The 13,435-nt window shown below is 39.6% G+C and overlaps 1 protein-coding gene across 10 annotated transcripts in view; it reads right to left on the bottom strand.

The window, feature by feature from the left end:
• Window positions 1-11,425, bottom strand: part of AIG1 (androgen induced 1) — a 218,967-nt gene extending 207,542 nt beyond the window's left edge. For 2 of the 10 annotated variants that reach the window (XM_074333664.1, XM_074333665.1), the window contains exons 1-2: window positions 11,034-11,103; window positions 10,713-10,870 (exon numbers count right to left, since the gene is read on the bottom strand). In XM_074333664.1, the coding sequence (XP_074189765.1) occupies window positions 10,713-10,870; window positions 11,034-11,088 (213 nt within the window). In that variant the 5' untranslated portion in view covers window positions 11,089-11,103. Of the gene's footprint in view, window positions 1-10,712 lie in introns of all 10 variants that reach the window. The other 8 variants (XM_074333656.1, XM_074333657.1, XM_074333659.1 and 5 more) reach the window with 8 other exon arrangements.
• Between the last annotated feature and the right edge of the window lie 2,010 nt (window positions 11,426-13,435).

Below are 13,435 nucleotides of genomic sequence, written 5' to 3'. Positions count from 1 at the left end.
TTCTGCTAGTGTAGCCACGGCAGTTATATTAGTGGCCAATGGCTCACTGGTTACAGCTGACGGCCAAGTAGCCACAGCTGATGGCCATGCAATCACAGATGATGGCCATTTACTACCCGAGTGAGCACCTTTCCACGTGAGGTCGAGAGCCTGGAAACTGCACTCCTGGCTCTGTCCCCACACTCCACCCCTACAGTGTCTCGTTTCACAAGTTACGCGACAAGCGTCTTCCGCAAGGGGCCCTGTGTGAGGAGCCTGGAGGTGAATGCAGTATCCTGGACAAAGCCAGGCTCTCTGGGCACAGCCAGGGTTTCTCAGGGCACCACCAGTCCTTCTAGGCACAGCCAGACTTCCTGGGCTTCTTAGGGTACCACCAGTCTCCCTGGACACTGCTCCTCTAGCTAGACTTCCTGGACCCAGCCAGGGCCTCTCAGGGCACTGCCACTCTCTCTGGGCACAGGCAGACCCGTGGACACAGCCAGGGCCTCTCAGGATACAGCCAGTCTTTCTCACATATTCTCCACAGCGGCTGGTCGAGACAAAAGAAAACATCCGCCAGTTCCACTACATGGTGGTACGTTCCCAAGCAAGCAGTCAAACCGTCCATTAAATTAGGGATGGAGCCCATTCCCCATAGTCCACAGTCATTTGCCAGGGCTGTAGGTTGGCCTCAGGCTGTGTGCCTTCTCAGCAGGGCGAGGGCTCCAAGTCCTCCCCAACCTGGGGGTGAGGGCCTCAGCAAGCACTTCCCAGCCCACAGGGCCGCAAAGACCTTCACTTTCTCCGGCCAATGCTGGTTGGAGAAGCGTCCACATCTTCCCATCCCTCCACAGGGGTCCAGCTCTCAGGCAGCTGTTCCTCCTGGTCTTCCTGAGACTGATGTATAAATTGCTCCACCGCACTTCGGAGAGCTTTGGCCGGCACCATACTCTGTTCGCTGTGCCATTTGTCATGCAGGGTGTCATGCGGGGTCTCTGGTCCCGCTCCCCATATAAGAACACAGGACACGGTGAGGCCAAAAAGGGACACCCACAGAGCCATAGGTAGGGGAGTCATACCACTATAATCTCACTGGAGGCTGGATTCAACATGACGTGTGACCTGCTGTCCACTTTTCTGCCAACCGACCAACTCCCCATTTGCTAGCTGCAATCCGCCTCTCTGCAATCCGCAATCCACACTCCGCTGCTTGCTAGCTCAGCCACCATCCTCTTGCTAGCCCCCATTTATCTGCTAGTGTAGCCACGGCAGTCATATTAGTGGCCAATGGGTCACTGGTTACAGCGGACAGCCAACTAGCCACACCTGATGGCCATCCAATCACAATTGATGGCCATTTACTACACGAGTGAGCACCTTTCCATGTGAGGGCGAGAGCCTGGAAACTGCACTCCTGGTTCTGTCCCCACACTGACCAATAGTTGCCCTAGTGACATTTTAATTTTTAATTATACTACTACTCCTTATAACCTGAAAAAACAGATTCTTTGGAATTAACTCTATAATCAATCGGTTTCACGTACCATACAATTTTTATACTATGTTTACTTCATTCTTGTTTTAATTCCTTTTGGTTTGCTCAATAAAATGGCAGTAGTTAACAGAAAAAAATAAAACAAGAAGAGGTAAATATTTTTGAAACTTTATATAACTGATAATATATGTCAGTAATTTGAACTCTGAAAGATAACTTAGAGATTTAATAAAAGAGATTTAATAAAAGACTGATGTTTTAAAAGTACTATTTATAACAGCATTAATAAAAACAGTATAATAATTAATATGATTAATAATTAATAGTATAATAATTAATAAAACAAGTATAAATCTAACAAAATGTAAAGAAACTATATGCTGAAAAGTGTAAAACACTGATGAAAGGTATCAAAGATTTAAATAAATGGAGAGTTGTGTCATGTTCACGGATTGGGAGAGTAAATATTGTTAAGATGTCAATTGTCCCTGAATTGTTCTATAGATTCAATGAAATCCCCCTCAAAAATCCCACTAGATTACTTGTAGATATTGACAAGACTATTCTAAAATTTGAACAGAAGCAAAGTAATTAGAATAGCTTAAACAAATTTTGAAAATTTCAACACTTATGATAAAGCTGCAATAACTGTAAACAGATACGTCAGTGGAACAGAATAGAGTCCAGAAATGGATACACAATGTAGTCACTTGATTTCTGACAAAGGTACAAAGCAATTCAATGGTGAAAAGAGACTTTTTTCAAGAAATGGTGCTAGAATAACTACATCTATATACAACAAAAATAAGAAGAAGGAGAAGGAGAAAAAAGAAGAAAGAAGAAGAAAGACTCAACTTGACATTTACCGGACACCATACCAAAAAACTAACTCAAAATGGATCATAGGCCTAAATGGAAAACCTGAAAAGTAAAACTTCTAGAAGGAAATAGAGGATAAATTCTTTGTGACCTTGGGTTAGGTAAAAAGTTCTTAAACGCCAAAAGCATGTTCCATAAAATAAAAAAATAATTATCTAGATGTCATCAAAATGATAAACTTTTGTTCTGCAAAAGATACTACAAATAAAATGCAAAGATACATCATGGACAGGGAGAAAATGTTTGTAAATCACATATTTGACAAAGGACTTTTATTCAGCATACACAAAAACTCTCAAAGCTTAACCATAAGAAACTAATTTTTTTTTTTTATTAAATTTATAGAAACTAATTTTTTAATGGGCAATTGAACTGACACTTCTCAAAGAAGATTAAAGATACAAAAGGAAACGACCGTTATCATCACTAGTCATGAAAAAATGGCAAATTAACACCACAATGAGATACCACCACACACTTATTAAAATAGCTAAAAATAGAATAAAAATGGACAATGTCGCACACTGACGAGGACACAGAGCAACTGGAACTCTCATACACTGCTGATGGCAAAGCAATATGGCACATCCACCCTGGAAAACAATTTGGCAGTTGCTTATCCTGTTAATCATATACTTGCCACATAACCAAGCAATCCCACTCCTAGGCACATACCCAATAAAAATGAAAATTCATGTTCATACAAAAACTTATATGCAAATGTTTGTAGCTGCTTATTTATAATTATCCCAAACTAGGAAACAACTCAAATGCCCTTCTATTTATGAGTGGATCAGCAAAGTGACCCAATACCATGGCATATTCATCAGCAATAAAATGGAACAAACTGTTGACACACAACAACATGGAGGAATCTGAAATGCATTACACTAAACAAAAAGAGCCATACTCAAAGGCTATATACTCTATGCCTCATATATTTTTTCTAGAAAAAGCAAAATGAAAATAGAGAACAAATCTGTGGTTCTTAAGATTCAGGGGAGGGTTTGACCATAAGGGGACAGCACGAAGGAATTATTTTCAGGTGAGTATGGTGGTGGCTACATGAATTCTATGCATCTGTCAAAACGCATAGAACTGTACAACAAAAAAGAGTGAATTTTGCTATATGTTAATTCAAAGAAATTATACTAACCATATGTATATACTGAGCTTTTGTTTTCAAGTCTACATATGGCTCAAAAGGCAAACACCAAAATAGTCCCATTGGTGTTTCTGAGTGATAAATATTTTTCTCTGTAATTTAAAAGTAATTTTTATAAAGAACATGATTTTTCTGAAATCTGACTATAGACAGTGCAAAAAAAAAGTATATACATTTTAAGAAAAGAAAAAACTGTATTAAAATTGTAATAATATATACCAGTAACAAAAGATGAATCCAAGTCATGCGCATACATTTTTTTGGCACCACCGGTATATATAACTGCAGTCTGACTCTCTGTGTGTGTATAAAGTTCTGAAATAAATACCATCTTGAAGCACTAAAACACTAAGAAGCACAGAAAATTGAGGATAATTAGAATGGAATATATTTTCTTCCCTTGGGTTTCCTGTATTCTACAAATTTTTTATAATTCTATGCATTGCTTTTGAAATTAAAATTTTAAATTATAACCGCCTGACACATCTAAATATAAGTCAATCTGAAGGGCTAGCCTCTTAGCTAAGTGACGTTTTAGAATGCCAGGCTTCAAGAACTGTAACAAACACATCCCATTTTCTCAAGGTTCAAAATGACAGTGTTCTTGCCACTTTGCAAATTCCAGCAGTATCTGTGGTTATTCTTGATTAGACTATCTTGATCAAGCTCATCGAAGCTACACTGCATATCTTTGCTCCATAATAGATCTGATCAAGGGATGTCTCACATTCAAATAGAGTTCTGTGCTCACTGTACTCTGGTAGGAAGGCCCTGCAAGTGAGAAGTGAGCCCTTTGGCTAACTAGCCATAGGCTGCTAGACACAAAAGAGAGCTCTGTTGTTATGGAATCCTAAGCAGTAAGATTTTCCCAAGCATGCTTGGATCACAGGAACATCTGATTCAACATGGAAAATTGTACTATTGTTCACGCTTCCACAGAAACATATGACATTTCAGGGGAACGCAGAAAAACAAATGAAAACCCTCAAAGCAGCTACCAATTTTGTTAAATGTTATACCAGACGTGGGGGATGGCAGGGATGGGAAAAGAAGTGACCTCAACTAGTGATCAGATGACTTGCTATAATTTCAATAACACTTGCAACTAAGAAAGGGAATGAGTGATTATATCCTCAACTATCTCCCCTACTCTGACAAAACCAGACCCCTATTTTATGTTTGATCCAAAAGAAACACATTCAAAGAAGATGAAGAGGATTCTATGCTAAGTATTGTATTCACAATTTTTCCCCAGGTTAGGAAAAAGCATTATTTAATGCTTCAAGTTTACGTGGACATTTCAGAGTCAAGTCTGATACTACTGAAAAAAATTTTTGCATTTTCACCCTTTGTACAACATCCAAATACAAACAAAGAAACAAATAACCCACCTCATTTTGTTCACTGAGTACTCAATGAACTATTGGCCTTCACGTGACACGCTGTGGTTTTGAGTGGCAAAGCTAAGTGCCATCCATAGTTACTTAATGACATACAGCATCTCTTCTCAAGACACTTTATTTCTTATTTAAAATTAAGCCATGAACTAGAGTCAAGAATATTTTCTTATAAGTATATAAGTAAATATAAGACAAATTCAAATGCATTGTTTAATATACTTACGCAGTTTATTCTGCCTCTTTAAATGTCAAAAATTCTTAGTATGTCTAAAAGCCAGAAAACGTATCCTCCTGGTATACTTGACCATTTCCTGATCCTTAAACACCCCAAGCTTTTCAACATCTGAGCCCTTATTTATCCTTCTGTAGTTTTCTTAAATTCTTTTGTGATATGGATTTAGACACAAAAATACGTGCCAAGATTATATTGTCTTCAACCTGTACAAAAATGCCTTCACCCAATCAAAATATAACACCCTGCCTTTGGCTTTCATAAAATCATGACATAAGAAACATCAGCTATAAGAACATTTCTATATATTTTGCTAAAAACCAATCAAAGCCATTATCTACTATGCTTCTCGATGTTCTTTGTATGACGATCTGAGTAATAAATAACCTTGAAAAGTCAGTGCCTAGAAAGAACTATTTCTCCTGATAAATTGTCAAACTTCCTTTATGCCAGCTCTAGGGACAATGCGACCAAATGTGTATTCCTTTTCGCCTTGCTTGCCCTGAAGATTAGCTAAATTTGTTTCACAATGGCAATAAGTAACTTATCCCAGGTGCCGAACACATACTTTTCTCCTTTTATTTTAAAGTTGTCATTTTTTCCAACATGTTTTTAATTATGTCACAGTAAAAGTCACCTTCAACATATTTTGAAATACGTTTAAATGTTTTCAATACAGTAGGCAGAATTAATACATGGAGGCTGTGTCCTCCAAACTCTTCCATGTTAAATTACAAAACAGAAAATGGCGTTTTCTACAGCAGCATCTATCACACTAGAACGTGCAGACGAACCACCTAGTCATGATCTTATTAAAGTGTTATTGATCTTATTAACGTGATCTTATTAAAGTGATTTAGAAGGTCAGGGATGGAGCCAGGGGTCCCCCATTTCTAGCAGGACCGCCGATGAGGTCAGTGCTCGGTGTTCAGACCAGACTTTGAGGAGGCAGGACCTAAACAAGCTACTCTCCATGAGTGAATGCCAAGTCAGTACCTGAAGAACAGTAAGTAAAAGGCAGCCTTAAGAGATGGTAACTCTCAAAAATGGTGGATACCGCAAACTAGAACAAATGGGATAGCCAGGGTTTTGTTTGTCTTCAAAAATCCAGTGTCCTAAATCCAACGTCACTATTAATTTTTAGTAACAAATGTCCAATGCGTGTTGTTCAAAAGAAGTTGATTCTGGCTCATGCGTGTTAAACACTCTACCATATACATTGGAATAAAGTTCTGGTTGATATATTTCAAAAATCCCTATTATTTTGAATGTTTTAGGAGGAGATAGGACAAGAAAGGAATGTTCCTTGAAAATCTGGCACGAGAAAGATTCCATGTGATCAATGGTTACAAACACCTATTATACCCCAGTACTGCTCTGAGGCCTCAACATGCGGTTGCCTTTTCCTTTATGCTGGTTTATTCTGATTCTTCATTTTTATCATCTTTGGAGCCAACTGTTATGTAACTTGGAGGGGGGGTAGCAACTATCCTTTAATTAGTGATAAGTGAATGAATCTGCCTGAGCTATAATATCTGTTAAGAAAATATTTGAACATCAGTTCGTTTAAATTGTCTTCCTTTCCAGCTGATTTCCAGTTAAGGGTATTCCTTCTCCTAGCACGACATGTTACAGGATAGTCTCTAAAATATTTTAGAGACCTAGTTTTTCCAATGTTGTTTTTATAGATTCTCATAGTGCCCACTGTTACATGTATGTCTCCTCTGCATAGTTTAATACATGCAGTAGGCAAAAACCTGTGTTTTGGTTAAATCTAAAATTAACAAGTTATCTAATGTACATAAAGAACTAGTTGAGTCACTAGATAAATACGTTTAAGTTTTTCTTTTTTTTCCCCTAGGTCAGAGGATTCAAAGCCAAGTGTATTAGCTTTCTATTGCTGCTGTAACAAATTACCGAGTTTCCCTGAAAATAAGACTTGGCCAGATTATCAGCTCTAATGCATCTTTTGGAGCAAAAATTAATATAAGACCCAGTATTATATTATATTATATTAGACCCAGTCTTATATGTTATATAAGACCCAGTATTATATTACATTATATTATATATTATATTATATATTATATTGTATTATGTAAGACCCAGTCTTGTATTGTATTAAAATAAGACTGGGTCTTATTTTAATTTTTGCTCCAAAAGACGCATTAAAGCTGATTGTCCGGCTAGGTCTTATTTTCGGGGAAACACAGTACTTAGCGTCTTAAACAACATACAATTACTATTTTATAGATCTGGAAGGCAGAGGTCCAAAATAGGTCTCACTGGGCTAAAACCAAGGTGTCAGCAGGGCTGTGTTCCTTCTGGAGGCTTGAGGGGAGAATTTATTTCCTTGTCCTTTCCAACTTCTAGACAATGCCACATTCCTTGGCTCTTGGCCCCTTCCTTTATCTTTAAAGCCAGCAATGTTGCATCTCTCTGTGACTTTCTTCAGCAGTCACATCCCCTCCACCTGACTCCTTTTCCACCTCCCTCAAAAACCCTTGTGACTACATTGGCACACCTGGATAATCCTGGCTGACTCCCCTTTGCAAGGTAACCTATCATATTCACAGGTCCTGGCGATTAGGACGTGGACATCTTTGGGGACCCATTATTCTGTCTACCACCATTTCCACTGACTAATGAATTTTCTTGAAGCACTTTCTTTTATAGTTAGTCCTTATAGTGTAGTTCTCTTCAATGCTAGGAAGAGGAGCTCTTGGGGAATAACAGTATAAAATTACTGAGAGCAAAAACTTGCATTTCAGTTTTTAACTATGAGCTCTCTTTCTGTTGGGATGACTCTCATACTCAAAGAAAGATATGGATACAGCTGGAATGGCCACTGCCACCTAACAGTCTACTCTTGGATACCATGTCGCCTGAGACTCCCAACTTATGCCATGGACCATGGAATCAGACTGTGGCCGCCAGGGTAAGGATCCAGATTCTCTGCAGTCCAAGCTGACTAGAAAACAGGCCTTCTACTAACAATTTTGAGAAGCTAAACCCTCTTCCCAAATTGCTCTAATGAGCAAAGAATCATTAAAATTGCCCGAGGCACTAAGCAATAAAGTTTACTCCATCTTTTCAACACGAAAAAAATGAAAAGTTAAATGGGTGAATTATAGTAGCCTAATCTTTTCATGCCATTCCTAGGGATTGACAGGTTGGTTGTTTTAACAGCTGTACAATATGCTTAAGCTCTAAAGACTCTAAATCTCTAAAAATAATATGTTGTTGTGTGTTTCTATGAATATATTCTTGACATACTTTCTTCTAGGAAGTCTTGATTAAAGATAATTATTATATTTCAATCAGAAGCCACAGAGAGTAAGAGGTTTGAATGATTGGCTGAAGGCCCTATACAAACTGAGTCTAAATATGAAAACAAAATAAAAGTTTCAATTTTGAATTTATGCCTGAATTCTGATGGACAAAACTATATTTGTGATGATCATTATTTAAAATAGGCAAGTCCAATCATCACACGCTAAACTATAAACTGTATGATAGTTTAAACAGAGTGAAATTGGCTCTACTACAGTTTCATGTCACACAAAGATTATGAGAGGTATGTTGTTTCTTGAGTCTTGTTTTTTAACGAAGTAAGCAGTGCCAACGTGAGAAGCAGTAATCTCTCATGAATTAACCGACTTCAATTTCTATCCCTCTCACCTGCTGACCCCCTCCTCTGCTTTCCCCAAACTACGTTTAAGGTGAAGTTGTTTCTGAGAACTGTTTATAGTTCCTGTGGCTCGAGTGGAGGCTCCATTAGTTATTTTAGCTCAACACTGCTCCTTGGTGACACTCAAAAGGACCAGCTCTAAGTGACATCTGACTGAGGAATGGGATACTGTAGTGATCTAAGAGGAATTTTGTTCACATAGCCCCTTAAAGAATTCTGAAAACCTATGCACATATTTTTAAGTAATATCTAAACATTTTTAATGTAAGTTTAAACACTTGAAAAAGGGTCATGATTTCTAATGCTCTGATACATTTTTATCAGAACCTCAGGGCTGCAGATTTCACTCACTCAATCTATGGAAAATGTCTGCTATATAACATAATTGGCAGAACCAATCTTCGTTGATAAGCCAATCAACCCAATAAGACTTCCTGTCAAAACAAGTCTGACTTCGTTTTTCAATCAAATATGAAGATGTTCCTGGTGACAATCATCTATCTTCTGAATGCTAAAAGGAAAGATAAATACAGCACAAAGCCCTGTCGTGTGCTTGTCCCCTGGATGAATGGGGAGGAAGAGAAAAGAACTGGCAGGCAGGCATCACCCATGTTCACAGGCAGATCAGTTTCAAGAAAGAGATGAAAGTTGAGGATCTGAAAATTGAAACCCTTGAAACACTCCATGACCTGGGAAGTCTTGGTGCTCTGGGGTACGAGCACAGTTTGAAGACTGATGGGAAAAAGAACTTAAATTCCTCTCTGAAAGTATCTAACATGACACAAATACAAGGTGGTATTTCTCAATTAAAACCCTGGGACTGTATTTCTTTGAAGAATACTAAGCCTTTGGAAAGATCTGAAAACAGGTATCAAGTTCTCTTCATCAAAATGGAGGGTCAACAATTAGAGATGATAATCTTGCTTGTATAGTCAACCTCATGTATGATCTTGGACGGACAGTTCTGGCGTCCCAGGAGCCGGTGCTACAGTTTCTGTAGTTCTTAGCATGGGTTGCTTTTGTTTGAACCCACATTTGATCATCTTTTAGTGTGTTGGGCCCAGTCTACATTAGTCACTTTTCCTAGGTTCCACCTCATGTCATTCTTGGGCGTATGTTCATGTTCTGATTTTCTGGCCCTTTTAGTGCCAGAAGTGGGCATGTTGACAAAGCAAACAAACAAACAAACAGTAGCGGTCAAGGCTATTATGTTGTACCAAAAGAGGAGCTGCTTATGCAAACCACTGCAAATGTTTACATGGGAAGATAAAGAAGAGTGTAAAGTCACACTGGAAATGCATTTTTAAAATCTCTCTCCCCTAATGTTTTTGGGTAAAAGGTTGTAAGGAAACTACTGACAATGGGGGAAAAAAAAAAAACAGATGCAAAAAAGACAACTTTATTAGGTGCTTCTATGTGAAGAGGATTTTGGTCCTTTCAGAGGAAGCTTCAAGTAATTCGACAGTACCCAGTTTTCTCTGGTGCTGCAACTTGATCCCACGATGGGTGCTCCAGAAAGCACCTTGGGGGCGAAGGGGTCTGAGGCCTGGCCCCTCAAGATCAAGGTCGTCCAATCCATTTGCTAAGTTGAGAATCTTTCCGTATCACCTCTTAGAAGTAGGTCTGTGTTTCCCTCCAAATACCCCACCACCTGGCTGCCCCCCACCTCCACTCGTGCCCCAATCACCGGGAAACGTTGGCTGGCGCAGAGGGGGTACTGTGGGGGCAGCCAGGCCTTTAGACACAATCACTGGGGAAGAGGCGAGGACAGGGGTGGAAGCTGGAGGCGCGCTCTCGCGCAGGTGCTCACACACCCACAAACACTCGGGCTCGGGTGCAGGGCAGACGGGGGAGGGGGAGGACGGCCTTACCAGATCAATGAACGTCAGGAATTTCCAGCTCCCTCCGTAGGTCTGATGAGAGGGCATTTCGATGGCCTTGTAGTTGCACAGGATAGAGCAGTAGGACAGCAGAATCGCCACCCGCAGCACTTGGCAAGGAACAAGCGCCATGTTCGCCAAGGCCTGCACTGAGCTGGGCAGCCAGGAGAGAGAACGGAAGGCACGGGGCGCGCGCCGTGGGAAGCCCGGCGCGACGGGGCGGGGCGGAGGCGGGGCGCGCCCCGCGGGACCGGCGCGACCGCGAGTGCCGGAGCGACCTGTGCGGGCGGGGCAGCGTTTGCAGGCTCTAACGGCGGCCGGGGCCCGGCGGGCGGCGTGGCGTCAGCTCTTTCGTCATCTCCGTCATTCTGCGTTCTCGGGGTCCCAGGAGACCCGGCCGGGGGCGCCCCCTAGGTGTCCCAGGAGTGTGGAGGGGGCGCCCCGGACTGGAACCAGGGCTCGGGAAGGGCGCGCCGAGCTCTGGTGGCCGCCGCGGGTCGCACCAGTCTAGTGGAGAGGGTGCGCGGCCGGGCGGCAGGTCGGGAACCCTGCACTGAAAGAGGGGACCCCAGTGTCGACCACCGTTCCCACTGAGCTGCGGAGTTCCCTGGGGTGGCCAAGTGGGGTGCTCGGTGCTGAGGAACTGGAGAAGCGTGAACGTGGGGTATCACTTGGGACACCAGTAGAATGACTTGCTTTATTTTGAACCTAATTGGATTTTTAGTGTCAGGCTACTTTCCATCACTATGAAATTCCCTTATAAATTCTATTTCAGTAGATGAAGTGCCCTGCACTTTCCATAGAAAATTTACAAATATCCTATTAATATATGACAAGACGGACTGTGAACTTTTGACAAGAGGTTTATAAATAAAAGGTTGTAAAGAAAGTGTCAGGTAACTGTTTATGTTACAAGATTGTATTCAGTTTAAAAGCAAATCATTCTGAGTTTGGATGTAAAACCTGTGTGTGTAATACTAATATTTTGAGGGTTAAATTGTTTTTGCCCTTTTACTTACTTATTTTTTTCCTACAGTACATATCCAAGGTTTAATGGAAGGAAAATAAATACAAACTGGATTCCCTCTGCCTTCCAGTAAATGTTGTCACCTTGGAGTTGCATCAGTCTGTGGGCAGCATTGTTTTTGTTTTGTTTTTTTAAATCATGATCACATTTCAGCCAACCAGCTGCAGGGTCAAATTATGAAAAGAAAACGGGTATTTCCTGTGGGTCCATTTAAAACAGGTGTTCTCTCTAAATAGTCTCTGAGTCAGAAACTGTGGAGGGAGGGTGCAGGGAAAGCACAGTGAGAGAGTGTGGAAACTCATGAATGTTTGCCTGGATTTTTGCAATCAAGCTCTAAAACAAAATAAAGAAACCCAGTAGATTTTAAAAATTGGCTTTATAATTATGCTAATAGAAATGATGTCACAAAAAATCAAGATAATTCTAAGATTCTGCTAGCCTAAAACTATTCATTATTAACGAAGTATAGTTTCCATCTAAAAGTTGGGTCTGTTTTTTTAAAATTGTGTATCCATGTCTCACGTTTATAAGATTGCAAAATTAAAAAGTAGATCTAGTGAGGACCTATCTTACTAGGTCCTTAATAAAATTTTATGAATTCATGTGACATCCTCGTAGTTTGATATACCTTCCTACTTTAGAATTTAGAAAATCATTACTAAGACTCCCTGTCCTCATCATTACAAAATATAATAATATTTTCATAAAGCCATTTAAAGTTTTATTCTGTGGTCAGTTTCTTTTTAAATAAAAATAACACTCAAAGAGGTGTTTTGAAGCTATTCTAATGGGCTTGCCTCTTTTATTTTGTGATTTGCTAACCATGGTAAGACAGTGAGTTTTGTGGGTGTTTTGTAATGGAACATTTGCATAAACCGTGCTGCGAATATTTCATGAAAATATCAGTCCACAATTTTGGGAACTTCTTGATAACTATGTATTAACCTGTCCAGGTTGCTCTTTTGCTTTGTAGACCTTATCTAATAATCTTAGTTATGTTTTAAAGGTATTCTTTATGATAAAATATTAATCTACAAATTGATTGTGTTTCGACAGTGTAAATAATATAATGGGGTATTGCTTTTAAACTTCACTCAGTAGAAGGTTATCCCTTTTTATGAACTATAATAATCACTGATCTATATTCACACGATAATTCCACATTTGAGTTACAAAACATGGTTTTTCATTGTGCAGAAGAAATACCTACATGTCACTTATTTATCTTTCTCATTCTACCACAAAATTAGTGGGGATGGAGGAGAATAGATTTATCCAGGTGAATTTCATGGATACGTGTTTCACAAGGGAAGATTTCAAGACCCTCTTTTAGCTTCCAGTTACATTAGTGTTCTTGAATTATTATAATAGCTCTTCCTCTTAGTCTATAATGGGCTGAAGACACTTTTCTTCAAGTACTTCTAAAAACTGATAAAGTGATAAAGCTTTTTTCTTTCTTTTCTGTTTTTTTTTTGTTTTTGTTTTTGTTTTGTTTTTTTAGGGGAAAGGTGATGATAATCCTTGTTAATTTGAGAAAAGATGGGACCCTGTATCTCCCTTATGTTGTATTCCAAGAAGCCAACTTCATATAGCCATGGGTCTTTGCTTAAAAATACATGAAGAATTGTGTTTATGCATATCCGTACAATATTCAATGTTTATGCATTTTCTTTTAGTTTTTACATTA

This window comes from Rhinolophus sinicus, linkage group LG05, assembly GCF_036562045.2.
Source record: "Rhinolophus sinicus isolate RSC01 linkage group LG05, ASM3656204v1, whole genome shotgun sequence".
In the NCBI taxonomy this organism is placed as follows: domain Eukaryota; kingdom Metazoa; phylum Chordata; class Mammalia; order Chiroptera; family Rhinolophidae; genus Rhinolophus; species Rhinolophus sinicus.
This window is presented reverse-complemented; position numbering and strand designations above follow the sequence as displayed.